Source organism: Gymnogyps californianus, chromosome 20, assembly GCF_018139145.2.
Source record: "Gymnogyps californianus isolate 813 chromosome 20, ASM1813914v2, whole genome shotgun sequence".
Classification (NCBI taxonomy): domain Eukaryota; kingdom Metazoa; phylum Chordata; class Aves; order Accipitriformes; family Cathartidae; genus Gymnogyps; species Gymnogyps californianus.
The window spans coordinates 9895453-9909330 of record NC_059490.1 but is presented as its reverse complement, the minus strand read 5'-3'; the positions used below and the strand labels follow the sequence as shown (position 1 = coordinate 9909330).

Genomic DNA, 13878 nt, shown 5'->3' with positions numbered 1-13878 from the left:
AATTCTTGGAAGATATAAGATGTCAAAGGAACTTAAGACTGCTTGAACTTCATCGCATCTATCCCTCTAGAAGAGTAAATATATTTATAAGAAAAAAAAAAAAAGAATCCCAAGTGATGTCACAGCACACAGATAATTCAGAGAATGCTTCCGGAATGTTTAGTTTTTGCGAAGTGAAAAGAGTGATGATAGCTCTTTTGAGCATGAGGATGCTAGCATTCTCTAAGCAAGCCACTTTAGATTAAGCCTAAAGTGCAAGTATGTTTTTCAAAATTAAAGTGTTGTTATCAACAGTAACAGCATGCAGTGAAAAAACACTGCCCTTCACTTCAACTTTTCAATTAGAACAGTGGGTAATGTGTGCTGTCAGTGTGAAGTAGATACAATATGTTTGTCCTGCACACAACAGGAGAGTGAATAGGAACATCTGGCCGTAGCCTCAGTAAAATTGCAAAGGCATCTGTTTACCTCTCGGCTCTGTGACACTGATGGTTTCAAGCTTAAAACATACAGATTACTTTATCTGTGGCCTAATTTACACTGCTACATAAAAGCTACTTGCCTCAGAAACGTCTACAGTCAATCTGAGTTACGCTAAGATAAATGCAAAGATGGAAATAGTGCTAAATAGGCTGTGCATTTGTCATCTTACATTAGCAGAGAACTTAGAACAACATTATCCAGTGTTTAAAATTGCTTCTTAAAGAGTTAAGAATCACTACATCTGTGTCATATATATAAAAAAAATATATTTTCATGAATCCCCTCCTGCATTTTTTGCTGTGAAGCTGATCATTGTTTTAGCAGAAATTGATAGGAATTTAATAGTCTGGTTTTGTCATCTTAAAAGTATGAGTTCACCAGAGCTTAATATTTTCATTTCATATTTCCTTTTTCTGATCTTTAAAGGCTCTTTTTGATTTTTAAAATTGTATTACAGAAGACTTATGCTTTGTTTACCCTTTTGTTTACAAGGCCCAATTTTCCTGATCATGTACATTTCCAACAACGTTACCATCTTAAATTTTCATGGTTGTTTGCATTCCTATCGTCGGCTTATTTAAGAGTTTGCCAGAATTGATACTCATCCAGTTTATAGTTATCAGTGTGAAAAGACATTTTTAAAGTATTTTGGATGCTTCATTTACTGAAATAACTTGTTTTTCAAAAGTTCATATCTAGACTCTCACTGGGAGCCAATACCTAGAGGAGAATCTGAATATTTAAAATTATTGTTTGTTAGACACGCCACCTGTATTCTCTGTGCCTTTTGGAAGTAGGCTTGGAACTGAGAAGCTTCTGTGTCTGTGTGTATATCTACACATAAGCATACATGCAGATATATATCTCATATACACCTATTATGTATGTGTGGTTGTTCACTGCAAGCAGACAGCCTTACTTCTGTTTTAGTTGCCGGAATTTCAGTTAAATGAATATATATGTGTGTGTGTAGCTGCTCTTCTAAACTCCACGTGTTGCACATACATGTTTATATTACATCTGCATAGTAATGAGTGTGACCTGGGCTGTTCAATGTCTCACAGCGCACTTCACACTGCTCTCTGTTACAGATCTTGTTGCTTTCCAGCAAGGTGGTCTCTGCCAGCGGTATCCTCAGATGTGCCAACAGTAATTATGAGCTTTGATTTGAAATACAGTTCGCACTATATACATGTGAAGCAGTGCTGTTTAATGTGTGAACTTCTAGAAAGCAGCCGTAACAAAGCTGTAACAGCTTGCTTTTAAAAAGTGCATCCATTGACCTGGTCAGGACTGAGGTTATCTGGGGGAGGTAGACTTTTTCAGTTCCTCTGTCTACTCCGTGTAGATGCAGACGGAAATGTGTTCCTCTGTTTGTTGCCACAACAAGAGTAGCTTTTTAGCGTTCACGTTATAGCATGTATTTCGTAATGGCAAGGGGAGAAATAAACAGGGTCAGGTGAAGTGATAGTCAGGATGGACTGTCGGTTTTCCGAACAGTTTAAGAACTGGGGTGCCGTGTGGTCGAGCTGGTGGTGTCAAGGGCTTTCAAGGCTCCACAAGAAGCTCTTGGCTTTGGCTAGAGCGTCCTTTCTCTAGCAAAGACATTCCGAATTTTCCCTTGTTCAGCGTTCCTCCGAACTGATGGCACAAAACACCCTTCTTGCTTGAGAACAGCAGGATTCTGGGGTTCAGTGTATTGAAAGAACCTTTCGTTATGTTAAGTTGCAGTTTTGTGTTAAGCATTTCCCCATATTCCCTTCCCACAGGTCGAAATAGTGACTCACACTGGGCCTCATCGACGCCTATGGATGGGCCCACAGTTCCAGTTCAAAACAATCCATCCCTCAGGCCAAACTACCGTCATTTCATCCAGTTCTTCAGTGCTGCAGTCGCATGGTCCAAGTGATACCCCGCAGCCTCTTCTGGACTTTGATACAGATGATCTTGATCTCAACAGTCTCAGGTAAAAATAATATCGATTTCCAAGCTGTTTCACATTTGTTGTGTGAATACCTTGCCTCATGCTTAAATGAGGCCATCTGTGTAGAAAGTGTAATAGTTTTCATCAAGCTTGTCCAGATGAAAGTCTCAGAAGAGTGTGTGACTTGACAATAAAAATTCATCCAGGCCAAGCAGCTTAGATTCCTTTCTGCTGCCCCTTCTTGGGTAAATGACAGCGAAAGACAGTACAAAGTCTGGTGGCCTTGCTCAGCGTCGTCTTGGCTTTCACAGTTTCTGCATTGCTTAATAAATTCATTTTCTCAGACATGAGTGGGAGCTTTGTGCCATAGATTTAGATGCTGACTGTGAAGCGGTCAGTGTGTTGGAACAGTAAGTGAACTTCTGGAATGTTTTTCCCCTCCCTGTTTTTTTTATCCCTTCCTTTGCTTCCTTCCTTGTAATTCTTTTTCATGTATTTAAGTCATCTGGTTTTGGACATTGGCTGATTTGGAATTGGGGGCAGGGGGTGGGCCTAGGGAAGGAAGGAGAGCGAAGGTAAATGTGGGTTTATATTTACTGATAGCTAGTGATTTTGTAGAAGTGCTTTATGCACCATGTGTTTCTGTGTCCTGTCCGGTAACTCTTAAGATTTAACGAGTTTCCATGCTTCTGACTCTGCATGTGATTTGAAGTCCAAAGTTCTGTGGTATGGACTTGGATTGTTTGGGACTCTGTCTGAAACTCTTATGAGTAAAACAAGAGAGATGGATAATATGACTAATCCCATTAAAACTGGGCAGATTGTACTTGGACTGAAAATACATGGCTTTGAAATGTGTGATTTCTCCTTGCATGTAATAATCCCACAAGCAAGGATATAGCCATCAAAGATTTTTTTTTAATTGTATATATGTATACATATGCAGAAAGAAAGCAGAAATTTTTAAAAAAAAATCAATATAGATATATGTTACAAAAGGTATAGACAATTACAAATGTGTCTTTTCTCCTGAACTGACAGAGAAAATGCTGCTGTTCAGGAAGGCGATGGAGGCTTTTTAACCAGTTTGGTTAGGGTGAGCTTTTTCCTTCGAGGCTTTCTGAGAGCCTGAGATGTAGTTTGGGGGTACTAGCTTTGTGTAGAGTCTTAATCTGTCTCTGGATGGATTATCCAGATCTTGGCTCCACAAAGCAAAGGAAAACAAAAGTTTTCAACAGTTGGCTGATTTAAAAATAAGTGGTTGCTTAATTGGTTCAGCTGACTCAGGTTTGTGATTTAATTACAGCCCTCATGAGCACTGATTTTGACACAAGTGGTAACTGTAACTTATTATTTAGGATTCAGCCAGTTCGTTCAGAACCTGTTAGCATGCCGGGGTCATCACGTCCGGTTTCTGATCGCAGAGGAGTTTCAACAGTGATTGATGCTACCTCAGGTAGAAACATGTTGATTTCATGTTTTCTTTGATATTCATGGCATTCATCAATCTTGTCTTTTTTTGTCTGGTAACTTGTTTACTAACCATTGCCATATACTTAAAAGGATATCATGATTTTCAGCTGCACAATAGGGTAAGTGCTGTCTTATACAAATACGTACTGAAAGCTACCATAACGATGACTTTTTTCCTCTTGCTGCTAAATCTGAAGTCACAGCATTGTGGTAAGATACGAACACAATATTTACATTAAGTTTAACATGACCTATAGAATGCTAAAAACTGCCTAAATAAAAAGCAGAACGTTTGCAAATAGTAGCACTGAAATGCTTTTATTAATGAATGCCTAAAGCATAGAATATTCCAGTTCCATCTCATTTATAAAATAGCTTTCCTTGAAATTTAATCATAAATGTAATTGATTTCTGTGAACAGTCAAGACAACAGGATGCTTTATTTAATGTTTGTGTGATAGGCACATTTTCACTACTCTGCTCTAAAAGAGCGTGTAAATTTAATACTACAGTGGTTATGTTAATATCAACATAGTAATATATGTACTATAAAGTTTTCTTCTTTTTTTCTCAGTGGTGGGGTATAGTCTGTATAAAGAAAGAAGGACAGCAGAGCTTTATTATTCTAGTACAGCTGTATAGTGTCTGAAGGGTCCACACAGCAGGATTTTGTCAAATAAAATCTCTCACAAGTAGAATTATTAAACACATAGCATTAGTCAAACAGTCAAGTCAGAAAGGATTTAATCTTTAGCGATTTGAAAATCCCTGCAAACTGCTGATTGGATTGAGGTTAAACTGTAAAAAGAGACTGTAACACATACAGAAACTGGTTTCTGAAGGTTGTTTTAAAGAGAGTTAAAATAAAAGCTCCTGTTCCAGACTCTGTTTGCTATTGATAGAAATTCTGAGTCCAAGATATTGCATTGTTTGCCAAATTAATTTATTTGGGTATTACAGGGTATTTCTTAGATGTGTTTATAACTGAGTTCAGTAATAACTACATTTACTTTGGATATTGAGGATTGTCATTATAAATTCCATTTTCAAATATTTAAAACTTGTTAAATTAATTCACGCTGAACTTAGGCAAACATCTGATGCTGGTTATTTAAAGGGAATTTTATTTGTTTTACTACATGACAAAGTAATTTTGACAATAATTGTTTCATACAGAAGAAAACATAAATGCATCAGTTACGATTTTTTGGACTAGTTCATCTATGCCTATTACCCCTTACGAGCTTGAATCATAGGAGTGCTTCTGTCTGTGTATCTGACACTTCAGATTCAGAGTGATTAATGGCATGGCTGTTCTGCACTATCAGTGTGACTATGCCAGCTGATACAGATAGAGATATCTGGGTTATCAGGGTGAGGTTTTTTTTCCCTCCTGTGTATGAACGGAGCAATGCCATTACCTATAGCAGGGATGTGTCATAATTCTGAAATATAACCATTCTGTAACCACAGCACGTTCTAAAACTGTTATTCCGTCTACAATAGAAACAATGAACCACATAGGACTGTACCTCTTCTATGCTAAACAACGTTTCCTGAAGTGTGGATGGGGCCTTAATATGCAATGGCTCACGTGAATGTGATGAAGCTCTATTGGTAATGCCTTTAACATGTGTGTCCATATTAAAATTGCCAAAGTCAATTGTATACATTGTTATGACACTGAAAATATATTTACTGTACAGCAGTGACTCAGTTTTGTTACAACACCTCATAAGTTTCTTATAAACAATACATGGATTTTGTTAGGGACATGCTGATAGCAGTATTTTATTTAACTTCACTGCCAGACAGTTTGGATTTGAATTGATTTTTGATTCAGGGACTTTACCATCTATTTGCAGTTTTCGTATTGCCTGATCCTTGTCCTTTCCCATGCAGAAATTACTGGTCCAAATTTAGGGTAAATACACCAGATTATGTGTGATGGTATAGGGGTGTGAATTCTGCTACAGAGTAAAGGAGACACAAGGAAAAAGCATACACTGGTTTTTGAGATCTCATGCTATTCTTGTAACAGATCCCAGCAAAGGGAAGAAGAGTATTTTATGCTTACTTTCTTCTCTTCCCACCTTTGAGATGTGCAGAAAATTACATTAAGCTCAGCTCTGAATCTAAATGTTTTATTTTAAATGCTGTTCATGTACGACATCGCATTTTTTGTGTTACAGTCCACTACTGTAAGTATTCTCATTTCCTGCTATTACCAAGGCGTGCCCTAAATGGCTTACATTCTTTGTGGAAAACAAATTTATTGGAAAATACGTTTTTAGGTTTGAAGGATTTTTAAGTAGGTCATAAATTTTTACTGCCTAAACTGAACCAGGAAGTGATTCTTCAGTTATGACCCATGCATTCAAGTCTGTTGCACTTTATGAAGATGCTTATCTGGCTGTTTGATTGCCTGTCGCTTAGAGATACAACCAGCGTGGCGCCTCTTCTTATCTAACTCCATCACTTGTTCTTCCTATCAAAAGATTTCAAGTACATGTTTATCATCTTCTATTATTCTTCTGCCATTCTTGATAGCTTCCTTCCTTCTCCCCGTTGGTGACAACTCTGTTGTTGTGTTTAATAAGAAATTTGTGTAATTTTTTTAGTCATGATTTTCACATGTCTGTAAAACTATGGTGTGCTAATGACAATATTCTCTCACAAGATCATTTGCAAAAATCTTCATTTAGAAAGTACAAAACTCTAATACTGTTACTAATAATGAAAATTTGCAATGGCATTTTCAAGGTGGATGGCTGTATCTGTGAAGATTACTTGGATAAATTTAAAAAATGCATATTTCAATATGGTTATTTCAACTTGACTTAACAGTCTCCTAAGATAGTCTTCTCTTCTTTTGGTTTTTTGTTTTGTTTTTTTTTTTTTTTTTAATCAAATGTTTAAGAAAAGTTTGCAAAAATGTAGTCACCTAAAGCTACTGGACATTTGTCCCTCAATGCACACATTTTAGTCATATGCATCATAGAGAGAATATACCCTCAAGGATTAAATGCACTGTAATTCCAGATGCTATTCCAGATTGGCAGTTGGAAACGTTAAGGGGACAACACTGAGTTTAAATCTTTATAAAGCAGGAAGCCTTTAATAATAATGGAGCAAAAGAACCACTACTGTACACATAGTAAATGCACACTGTGTGTGCTTGTGTGTGTGTGTGTCCATCCTTTCTGAAGAAGCACTGAGGCTATCAGCTGGTTGCATTGGATTTAACAATGGTGGGGTAAGTCTTCGTAAATCAGGTTACATTTAAGACTTTACTAGACACCAGAGATGGAAGAGAAACCTTACAAGTGCCCTGTCTGCAGGAGGTGCTGCAGCTGAAGGTCACACTCTTTACACAACCAAACCAACCAACCCTGAGACAGAAATCTGTAGTGCGACAAAACAAATATTTGTTGCTGAATGACCTGGCTCTGTTTCAGAAGACCACTCTACAAGCATGATTTGAAAACTTTACATTACCTGTATGCATTGAATGCTGTTCCTTTCCTTGATGTGATGAGCATTAGATATGATTTTCGGCTAGCTGAGGATATCTACAGAATGATGGAGACTAATCTAGAAAATAGAAGCATAGTTTAGACATGTAATTGAATATTTCCAGGCACCGTTCTGAATTTTTATACTACCACCTGTGGATGAATGATGTGTGTCATATATGTTACATACCTGAGAAATCAAACCTGATAGAACTCTACTAATAATAAATAGTGCAGAAATTAAAGGGTGTAGGAAGGTTAGGATATCTGTATGGAATAACAACTCTGAGCTTTCAGAAATAGAAGACCTCTAGAGAAGGGATTTTGCAGCAGTTCCTGATCACAGTAAATTTGATCACACAGCTGCATTGAGTCTGTAAGGGCAAGCGTTTCCCTTAAACTGTAACAAATGTGTTGAAGGGCTCAGGTACTCAGGTATGCTCAGTCATAGCTGTTAATTCAACCCTGCTCAGTTAAAAAAAAGTGTGTGCATCTGTGTGTGTGTGTGTTTATGAAAAGCCTTGTTTATTCCCTCATACAAAGAGGGTTTTGACACTTAGCCATCAGTCAAGTAATGATTTTGTTGCATTGTCAGCTGAGTAGGAAAGTGTTGACAAAGAAGTTGTCTGATCTCTGTTTTGCATCAGCCTTTTCCTTTCCTGCTTGGAGGTCTCCATTTCTTTCTTGCTTAGGACAAATACAGAAGTTAGAGTGGGAAGGATTTTAATTAATAAAATTAAATTGTAGAAGAAAAAGATCCTGAGCATTTTTTTTCTCTTTGTGTGTGAGACAGGGGGAATCTTTATGTTCTTTTCTAAAACCTGGCATGCGCTGTGCTTCTTGGGATGCACGCATCATTTTTTAATGAAGATTGTTTATTACTGTTGTATGAAACTCTGACAATACTAAGCTCTCTTCTGGTTACTTCAATCAATGCCCACTTAAAATTGGCTTGTAATTTAGTACTTCCCTTTCTTTTGTGTGCAACTGGCTGGTCATGGACAGATAGCTCGTTGCCTGCAGAGGGTTTAATGAACAGAAGAATTGACTTGGGTTTTGTGGGGGAGGGAGTTTGCCTCCCCTCCCTCCCTCCCCTCTGCCTGTGAAGGATCTTTTATTGTTCTTCACCACACCTGTGAGATAGGGACCATGGGACAAATTTTTACTGTCCAGCAATGCTCTCACTTGGAATTTAATAAACACTTCTGCTGTCACACCTTAAACCATCTGAGCTCTTTTCTGTTGTATGCGCAATCAAATATTTATTCCCAAATGCTGTACACCAGAAAGTGCTGCCTTGGAGTAGTGGAGATCAGTTATTCAGGTAGTAAAGATGTGTGAATGCAGCTGGCAGATGAAGTCACCAACATTATGAATTCCCAGGCTGTCCTTACTGCCACAGGCAATAACTGACAGGCCTGAGCGGTCGCTGGTTTCCCATTACGGGCGCTGGTAGGGCCCGGGGAGTCCTGGCGTCACGGATACTTGAGCTGCCCTGCTTGAGTGGAGCCGGCCAGCGCTGGAGGGTCCTTCTTGCAGAGAGATGTAATCAATATGGTTTGCAGTCCTTGACCTGAACCTGTAATTACCTGGATAGTATAAAGGTAGTTTGTTGTTGCAGATAGAGATTGCACTCAGATCCTCCGAGTATAATGCTCAGCTTTGAAGCCAAGGAAGAGATTTGGCCCTTGGTCTATTCTTCACAGCAATTGAGAGGTTTTAATAATGGTCATATAACAAGCTGTTCTTAGAGGGCATCACCTGTTTAGTAACAGCAAAAATGCGTACTCAGCATTGCTTGTTTTGTACTTCTGCATTCTGTCAGCTTAAATTTAAATGAGTTTATGTTATGGTTCTTTCCTGGAATAACTTCTGAGCCAATTCTGTTAATACCATATCTATTTAAAACACTTATTATGTTACTTATTTGAAAAACATTTTATGTATTAGTCCTAGAATAGTGATAGAGTGTGGGATATACTCAGGGGTTTTTTGTTTTCTCAGTGCAGTAGCACACACCTGCATGCGCTCATACTCTCTCTATCCTGTTCGTCTTGCTTAATGTGTGTGCGTGTGAGCTGCATAATACAAAATTCTCATACTTAGAATTTTTTCAACTTGATTTATTTCATCTAATTTGAGAAAACGTTATCTGATTATTTTTGAAGAGAGCCTTAAGACAGAACTGACTTCAACAGGCTCCAAGATGCCAATGCAGTATACATGATTACATCTAGAAACAGCTATGCCCTATAGACTATGGAGATGTGAAGAGAAATTAAAATGACCTGACACTACTGACTGGGCACTTGCTGCTGGATCATTGCCTGGCTTGGGAAAAGACTCAGCTGCAGAGCTACATGGAGTAGCATTAATGTCTTGAAACACTGGTGGGTGTTTTCTCTAGGCAGGAGAAGTATACTGGAGAGGAAGGGCATGGGAACAGTGCCTGAAAGGCAGCAGAATCGTTATATACTGGTTTATTTTTGCCTCCATATGATGGTTGTGGGTGGGTTAGTCTGTCAGTTCCAGAGATGGGAACTCTCTCCACGCAGCATGACGTAGTGATGTGGGGTAGCTGCTACTCTGCTAGTGACAGAGGAGACTGTTATTCTGCATCCCAGTTTGCCTTTGGTTTAGCTGAGGAGGCTTGTAGTAATTGAAGCAGTTCATCTCTTCTAAGACAGTTGTGCTTGGACACATAAGTGTCCATCAGCTAAAAAAAAAAATGGTGTGACGTGCAAATTAGTTTCACCGATGCAAGTGAAAATCAAAAATAAACAATTTCTAGACACTGCTGTGTTAGGTTGAATTTGACTTTAAGCAACTTAAGTTACTCAAGGTGCTTAATCCCCCAAAGGCCGATCACCTTGTTCATCTTGCTAATGTGATTTTCGATAGTTCACAGGAGACTCTGACAGACAAGAAACCCAGCAATTTCCATGTTGATGTCATAGCTAGATGAAAGCATAACTGTGACCTAACCAACATAATAACCAAATACAAGGTAATGGGGTTTTTCTTCCTACGTGAGGGTAAGTTGCAGTGAGGCCTCCAGGGGCCACGTTAATGGTCATTGGTGCAGTCCTCTGTTGCTCAAAGACAGTTGTTCTCATGTCACACAACCCACTTGACGCATGTACCAGTGGTCCATTAATGCAGACCGTGAAGTGTCTTATTGCTTAAGTGTTACATACTAACTTCCAGTTGGGGAAGCCACCTTCAGGTCATATAATGATTTGTCAGCTGAAAAATAGCAGTGTGCTAGAGCATGGTCTGGTCCAAGCATATAAACACCTTCGGTTTGTTTGTGGGGAAAAAATCCAAAATGCACGATAGGTATTTTGCATATCGGTAGCTAAGGCAAATGCATTCTGAATATAAGGTTGTCTTATGTACCCCTCAATTGTCTTTCATTAACAGTTGTTAATGTTCTGTGTAGGTAGCTTTAAAGCTCTGAATAAGAGGAAAGTGTTGATTCTAATCATATCTGACACCACAATCTTCTATGGAACAACACATGAGCTGAGATTCCCGATGGGCTCCTGTAGGATACAATATTTATTATAGCTTGAGATCTAAGAGCTCCTAGCTACTGTTAAACTTACAAGAGATCCAGAAACCTCAGTGTCTGTACTTGTGGTGTTATAGATTGCACCGAAATAACACACCGTACGGTATTTGCAAAGAAGCGTGTTCATTGACATTTCTGCTGTTTTTATACAGTGCTTAAAGGAATAGTTTTACAAATCTTGATATTTTTATAAGTTTGTAATATATTCTAAGCTCATCTATTCATCTAGACTGTTTGAAATGTTCTTAAAACGGTATTAGTTGTGCAAGTTAAACGAAGAGTATTTGAACATCCAGCTACAAATGAATTTTAGAATCAGTATTGTTTCAGGAAGGCTTTCATTTAGAAACAGTTTTCCAGTTTATAATAGAGACGTTCTTATTTAATGATTTCACTAAATTAGGCTGTCCTTCAAAGTATTTGCTCTCCGTTTTCCATGTTTGCTTTGAAAAACCTCTGTGCTTCATTATTTCTTGTTTCAAGTGTATCTCCTCCACTTTGGACTGTAGTCTCTGTCAGTTGCTAGGTTTTTAACCATTAGGATTGCTTGCTGGTTCTGGTCCTCTTGAGATCCTCCAGCTTGTCCTCCCCTGCTTTCAGGAACTGTTACAGAACATCAGCCCTTGTCCTCAGGGCTCTGCGGACTCTTCCTTTTGTCTTTCAGCTTCCTCCTGCCTGTAAAATACCCATAGAGGCTTGATGTCCATGTCCCTAGAGCACAGCAACTACCGGAATACTATAGGTTGTGATGGCCTATTTAGAGCAATTAAATCTGTAGGTGTAAAACTGGGCATGAAGCAGTCTCCAAGAAGGTTTTTTGGGTTTGGTTTTTCAAGAACAGTTGGAAGTGGTACGGCAGCTGCAATTTTTTTTTATTCCTCTCTTCATTAGATGGCAAAAATAGCTTTTAAGAATAAGTATGGTGGCTTGTTTGTAATTTTTGCTTTTTTCCAAGTAGCGAGATAATAGTGCTGCATTTTAAATCAAACCACTCTACACACAAAGCAAGGAGAAACTGAGGAAGGAGTTGATAAGCTGCTGGTTTACTGCGCAGCCGTTGAGCTCTCAGCTGTGCAATGTGTGAGTTGGCCACCAGTGTCATACCAGAAATTGCTTTCAATCTGAAGCGCTAATTTTCTTCTCACTTGTGTTTCCCAGATCTACAGATAATTAATTGTTTTGTGGTTAATACTTTACTATGTAATAATGAAATGTTTGACACTTCTTAATCTTTCCAGAGCCACAAAAACTTGCTCTTTTATAAGTCACCGCAGGTTGAATGTCCAATTTCAGAGTTCATCTGGTCCAACCCACTGCTCATGGTGGAAAGACTCTACACAAACTCTCTACACAGACTGTATCTGGATCTATACTGAAATAGCTTTAAACAAGAGCGTCAGTCCGCACATGTGGGGTTTTTTTTTTAATGTAATGTCAGCATATGCACCTATTGTCACCATCGTTAATCCAAAATCAGCAGGTTTTAGCTGTTGTTCATTAGAGTGTAATATGGATGAGTGAGCAGAAGTGTGGGTTTAGGTATGTACCATATAAAACTGAGCTATTTGGCATGATAAATTAGCCAGGCATTTGATCTGTTTTAAGGTGGAGTTCAATATTTGGAGAGTGTTACAATCACAGCCTCCTCACCCTGTCTTCTCCTTGCTGAAGTAAGGATGTTCTCTGCTGGAAATAAATATTTATATCTAATTTGAAATATAGTCTTTTGGTACTTACTTGTATATATTTTATTGCCTCAATGACGTAAGGGGTAAAAAAACAGATGGAAAATATTTTGTTTTTCTTAATTATCCAATACTGTGAAATACCCATCGCCTTGCAGTCATCTTGGCTCCTCCCCCTGCCTTGGACTCCATCCCTGGCATGATCCCAGCCAGTTTTTAATAGTGCTTTATCTGCTTCTTGCATTGCTTTTAACTTTCACTTTTTATTAGAACCAAAGCTAAATTGGGTGCCGGTTAGTACTCTAGCTATGGGTGGAGTGCTACAAAAAGCCAAAGCTGGTGCCAGCAAGCAGTTGCTGCAGAGAGCAGCCGGCGCATGGGGTGAGCCGGAAAGGGGAGCGCGGGGTGAAAGGAGCCCCTGTTTGTCACCCTCCTCCTCCTCGGCCAGTTCTTGTGTGCAAGTACAAAGTCTCTGGCGGTGCCTCCAGCTGTGGGGGCTCTGCAAATAGGAGATCTCTTACAGTCTTGACCACTGCTGGCTGCTGGGGACGGCCTGCCTGGGGCTCGCCTCCTTCCGAAAAGAACGCAGAGTCTTAGAGGGAGCACGTAAAGCCGAGTGCTTCACGTACATAAACCTTCTGGTGCTATTCCCCTTGTAAAGGTGAAAACAAGCAGGTCACAGTCAGTAAATGACAGAAAGCAGACTTGGGATTATTCACATCATTAGCACAGGATTTCTCCAGATAAGAGAAGTGGTATATGAGCCTCTATTGCCCTGAGGCTGTCTTTCGTTTACTGCGCAAGGCGTGGTCCTTTAAAATGGAGCAAGAACAGGGAAAAGAAAAAGGTGGTAATATGACTAACATATGGTTTTTGCTGGAGTTTGGCCACAGATTTAAGGCCTCAGAGTGGATTCCTGGGGCCTTCGTATGCTATCCCAAAACCAACACGAAAGCCTTTCCAAATATATTTTATAAGCTCTGTGATTGTAATAGTCCTATCAAAAATCCCATGTCCCCAGGTCAAGTGGGGTGCAGCCCCTCCTCTTCTGAAATCCTAGGCTTGCCAAGTCGCTCTTGCCTGATATTTCCCTCCAGCAACAGTGGGCAACCATTTGTGCCTCTTGTGCTGGGTGCGCTGTGTAGAATACCTAGAGAGGCATCCAGCACAGCTGCTTTCCCTTGAGCTCACATCTGCTCAGAGAGAGTGGGACCTACACACGCT

The 13878-nt window shown here is 39.2% G+C and overlaps 1 protein-coding gene across 6 annotated transcripts in view; it reads left to right on the top strand.

Annotated features, from left to right (window-relative positions):
- The window catches only part of BCAS3 (BCAS3 microtubule associated cell migration factor), a 372309-nt gene that overhangs the window by 171069 nt on the left and 187362 nt on the right, over window positions 1-13878 (top strand). For 5 of the 6 annotated variants that reach the window (XM_050908947.1, XM_050908945.1, XM_050908946.1 and 2 more), the window contains 2 exons: window positions 2253-2449; window positions 3766-3863. In XM_050908947.1, the coding sequence (XP_050764904.1) occupies window positions 2253-2449; window positions 3766-3863 (295 nt within the window). Of the gene's footprint in view, window positions 1-2252; window positions 2450-3765; window positions 3864-5386; window positions 5650-13878 lie in introns of those variants that run through there. The other variant, XM_050908949.1, reaches the window with a different exon arrangement.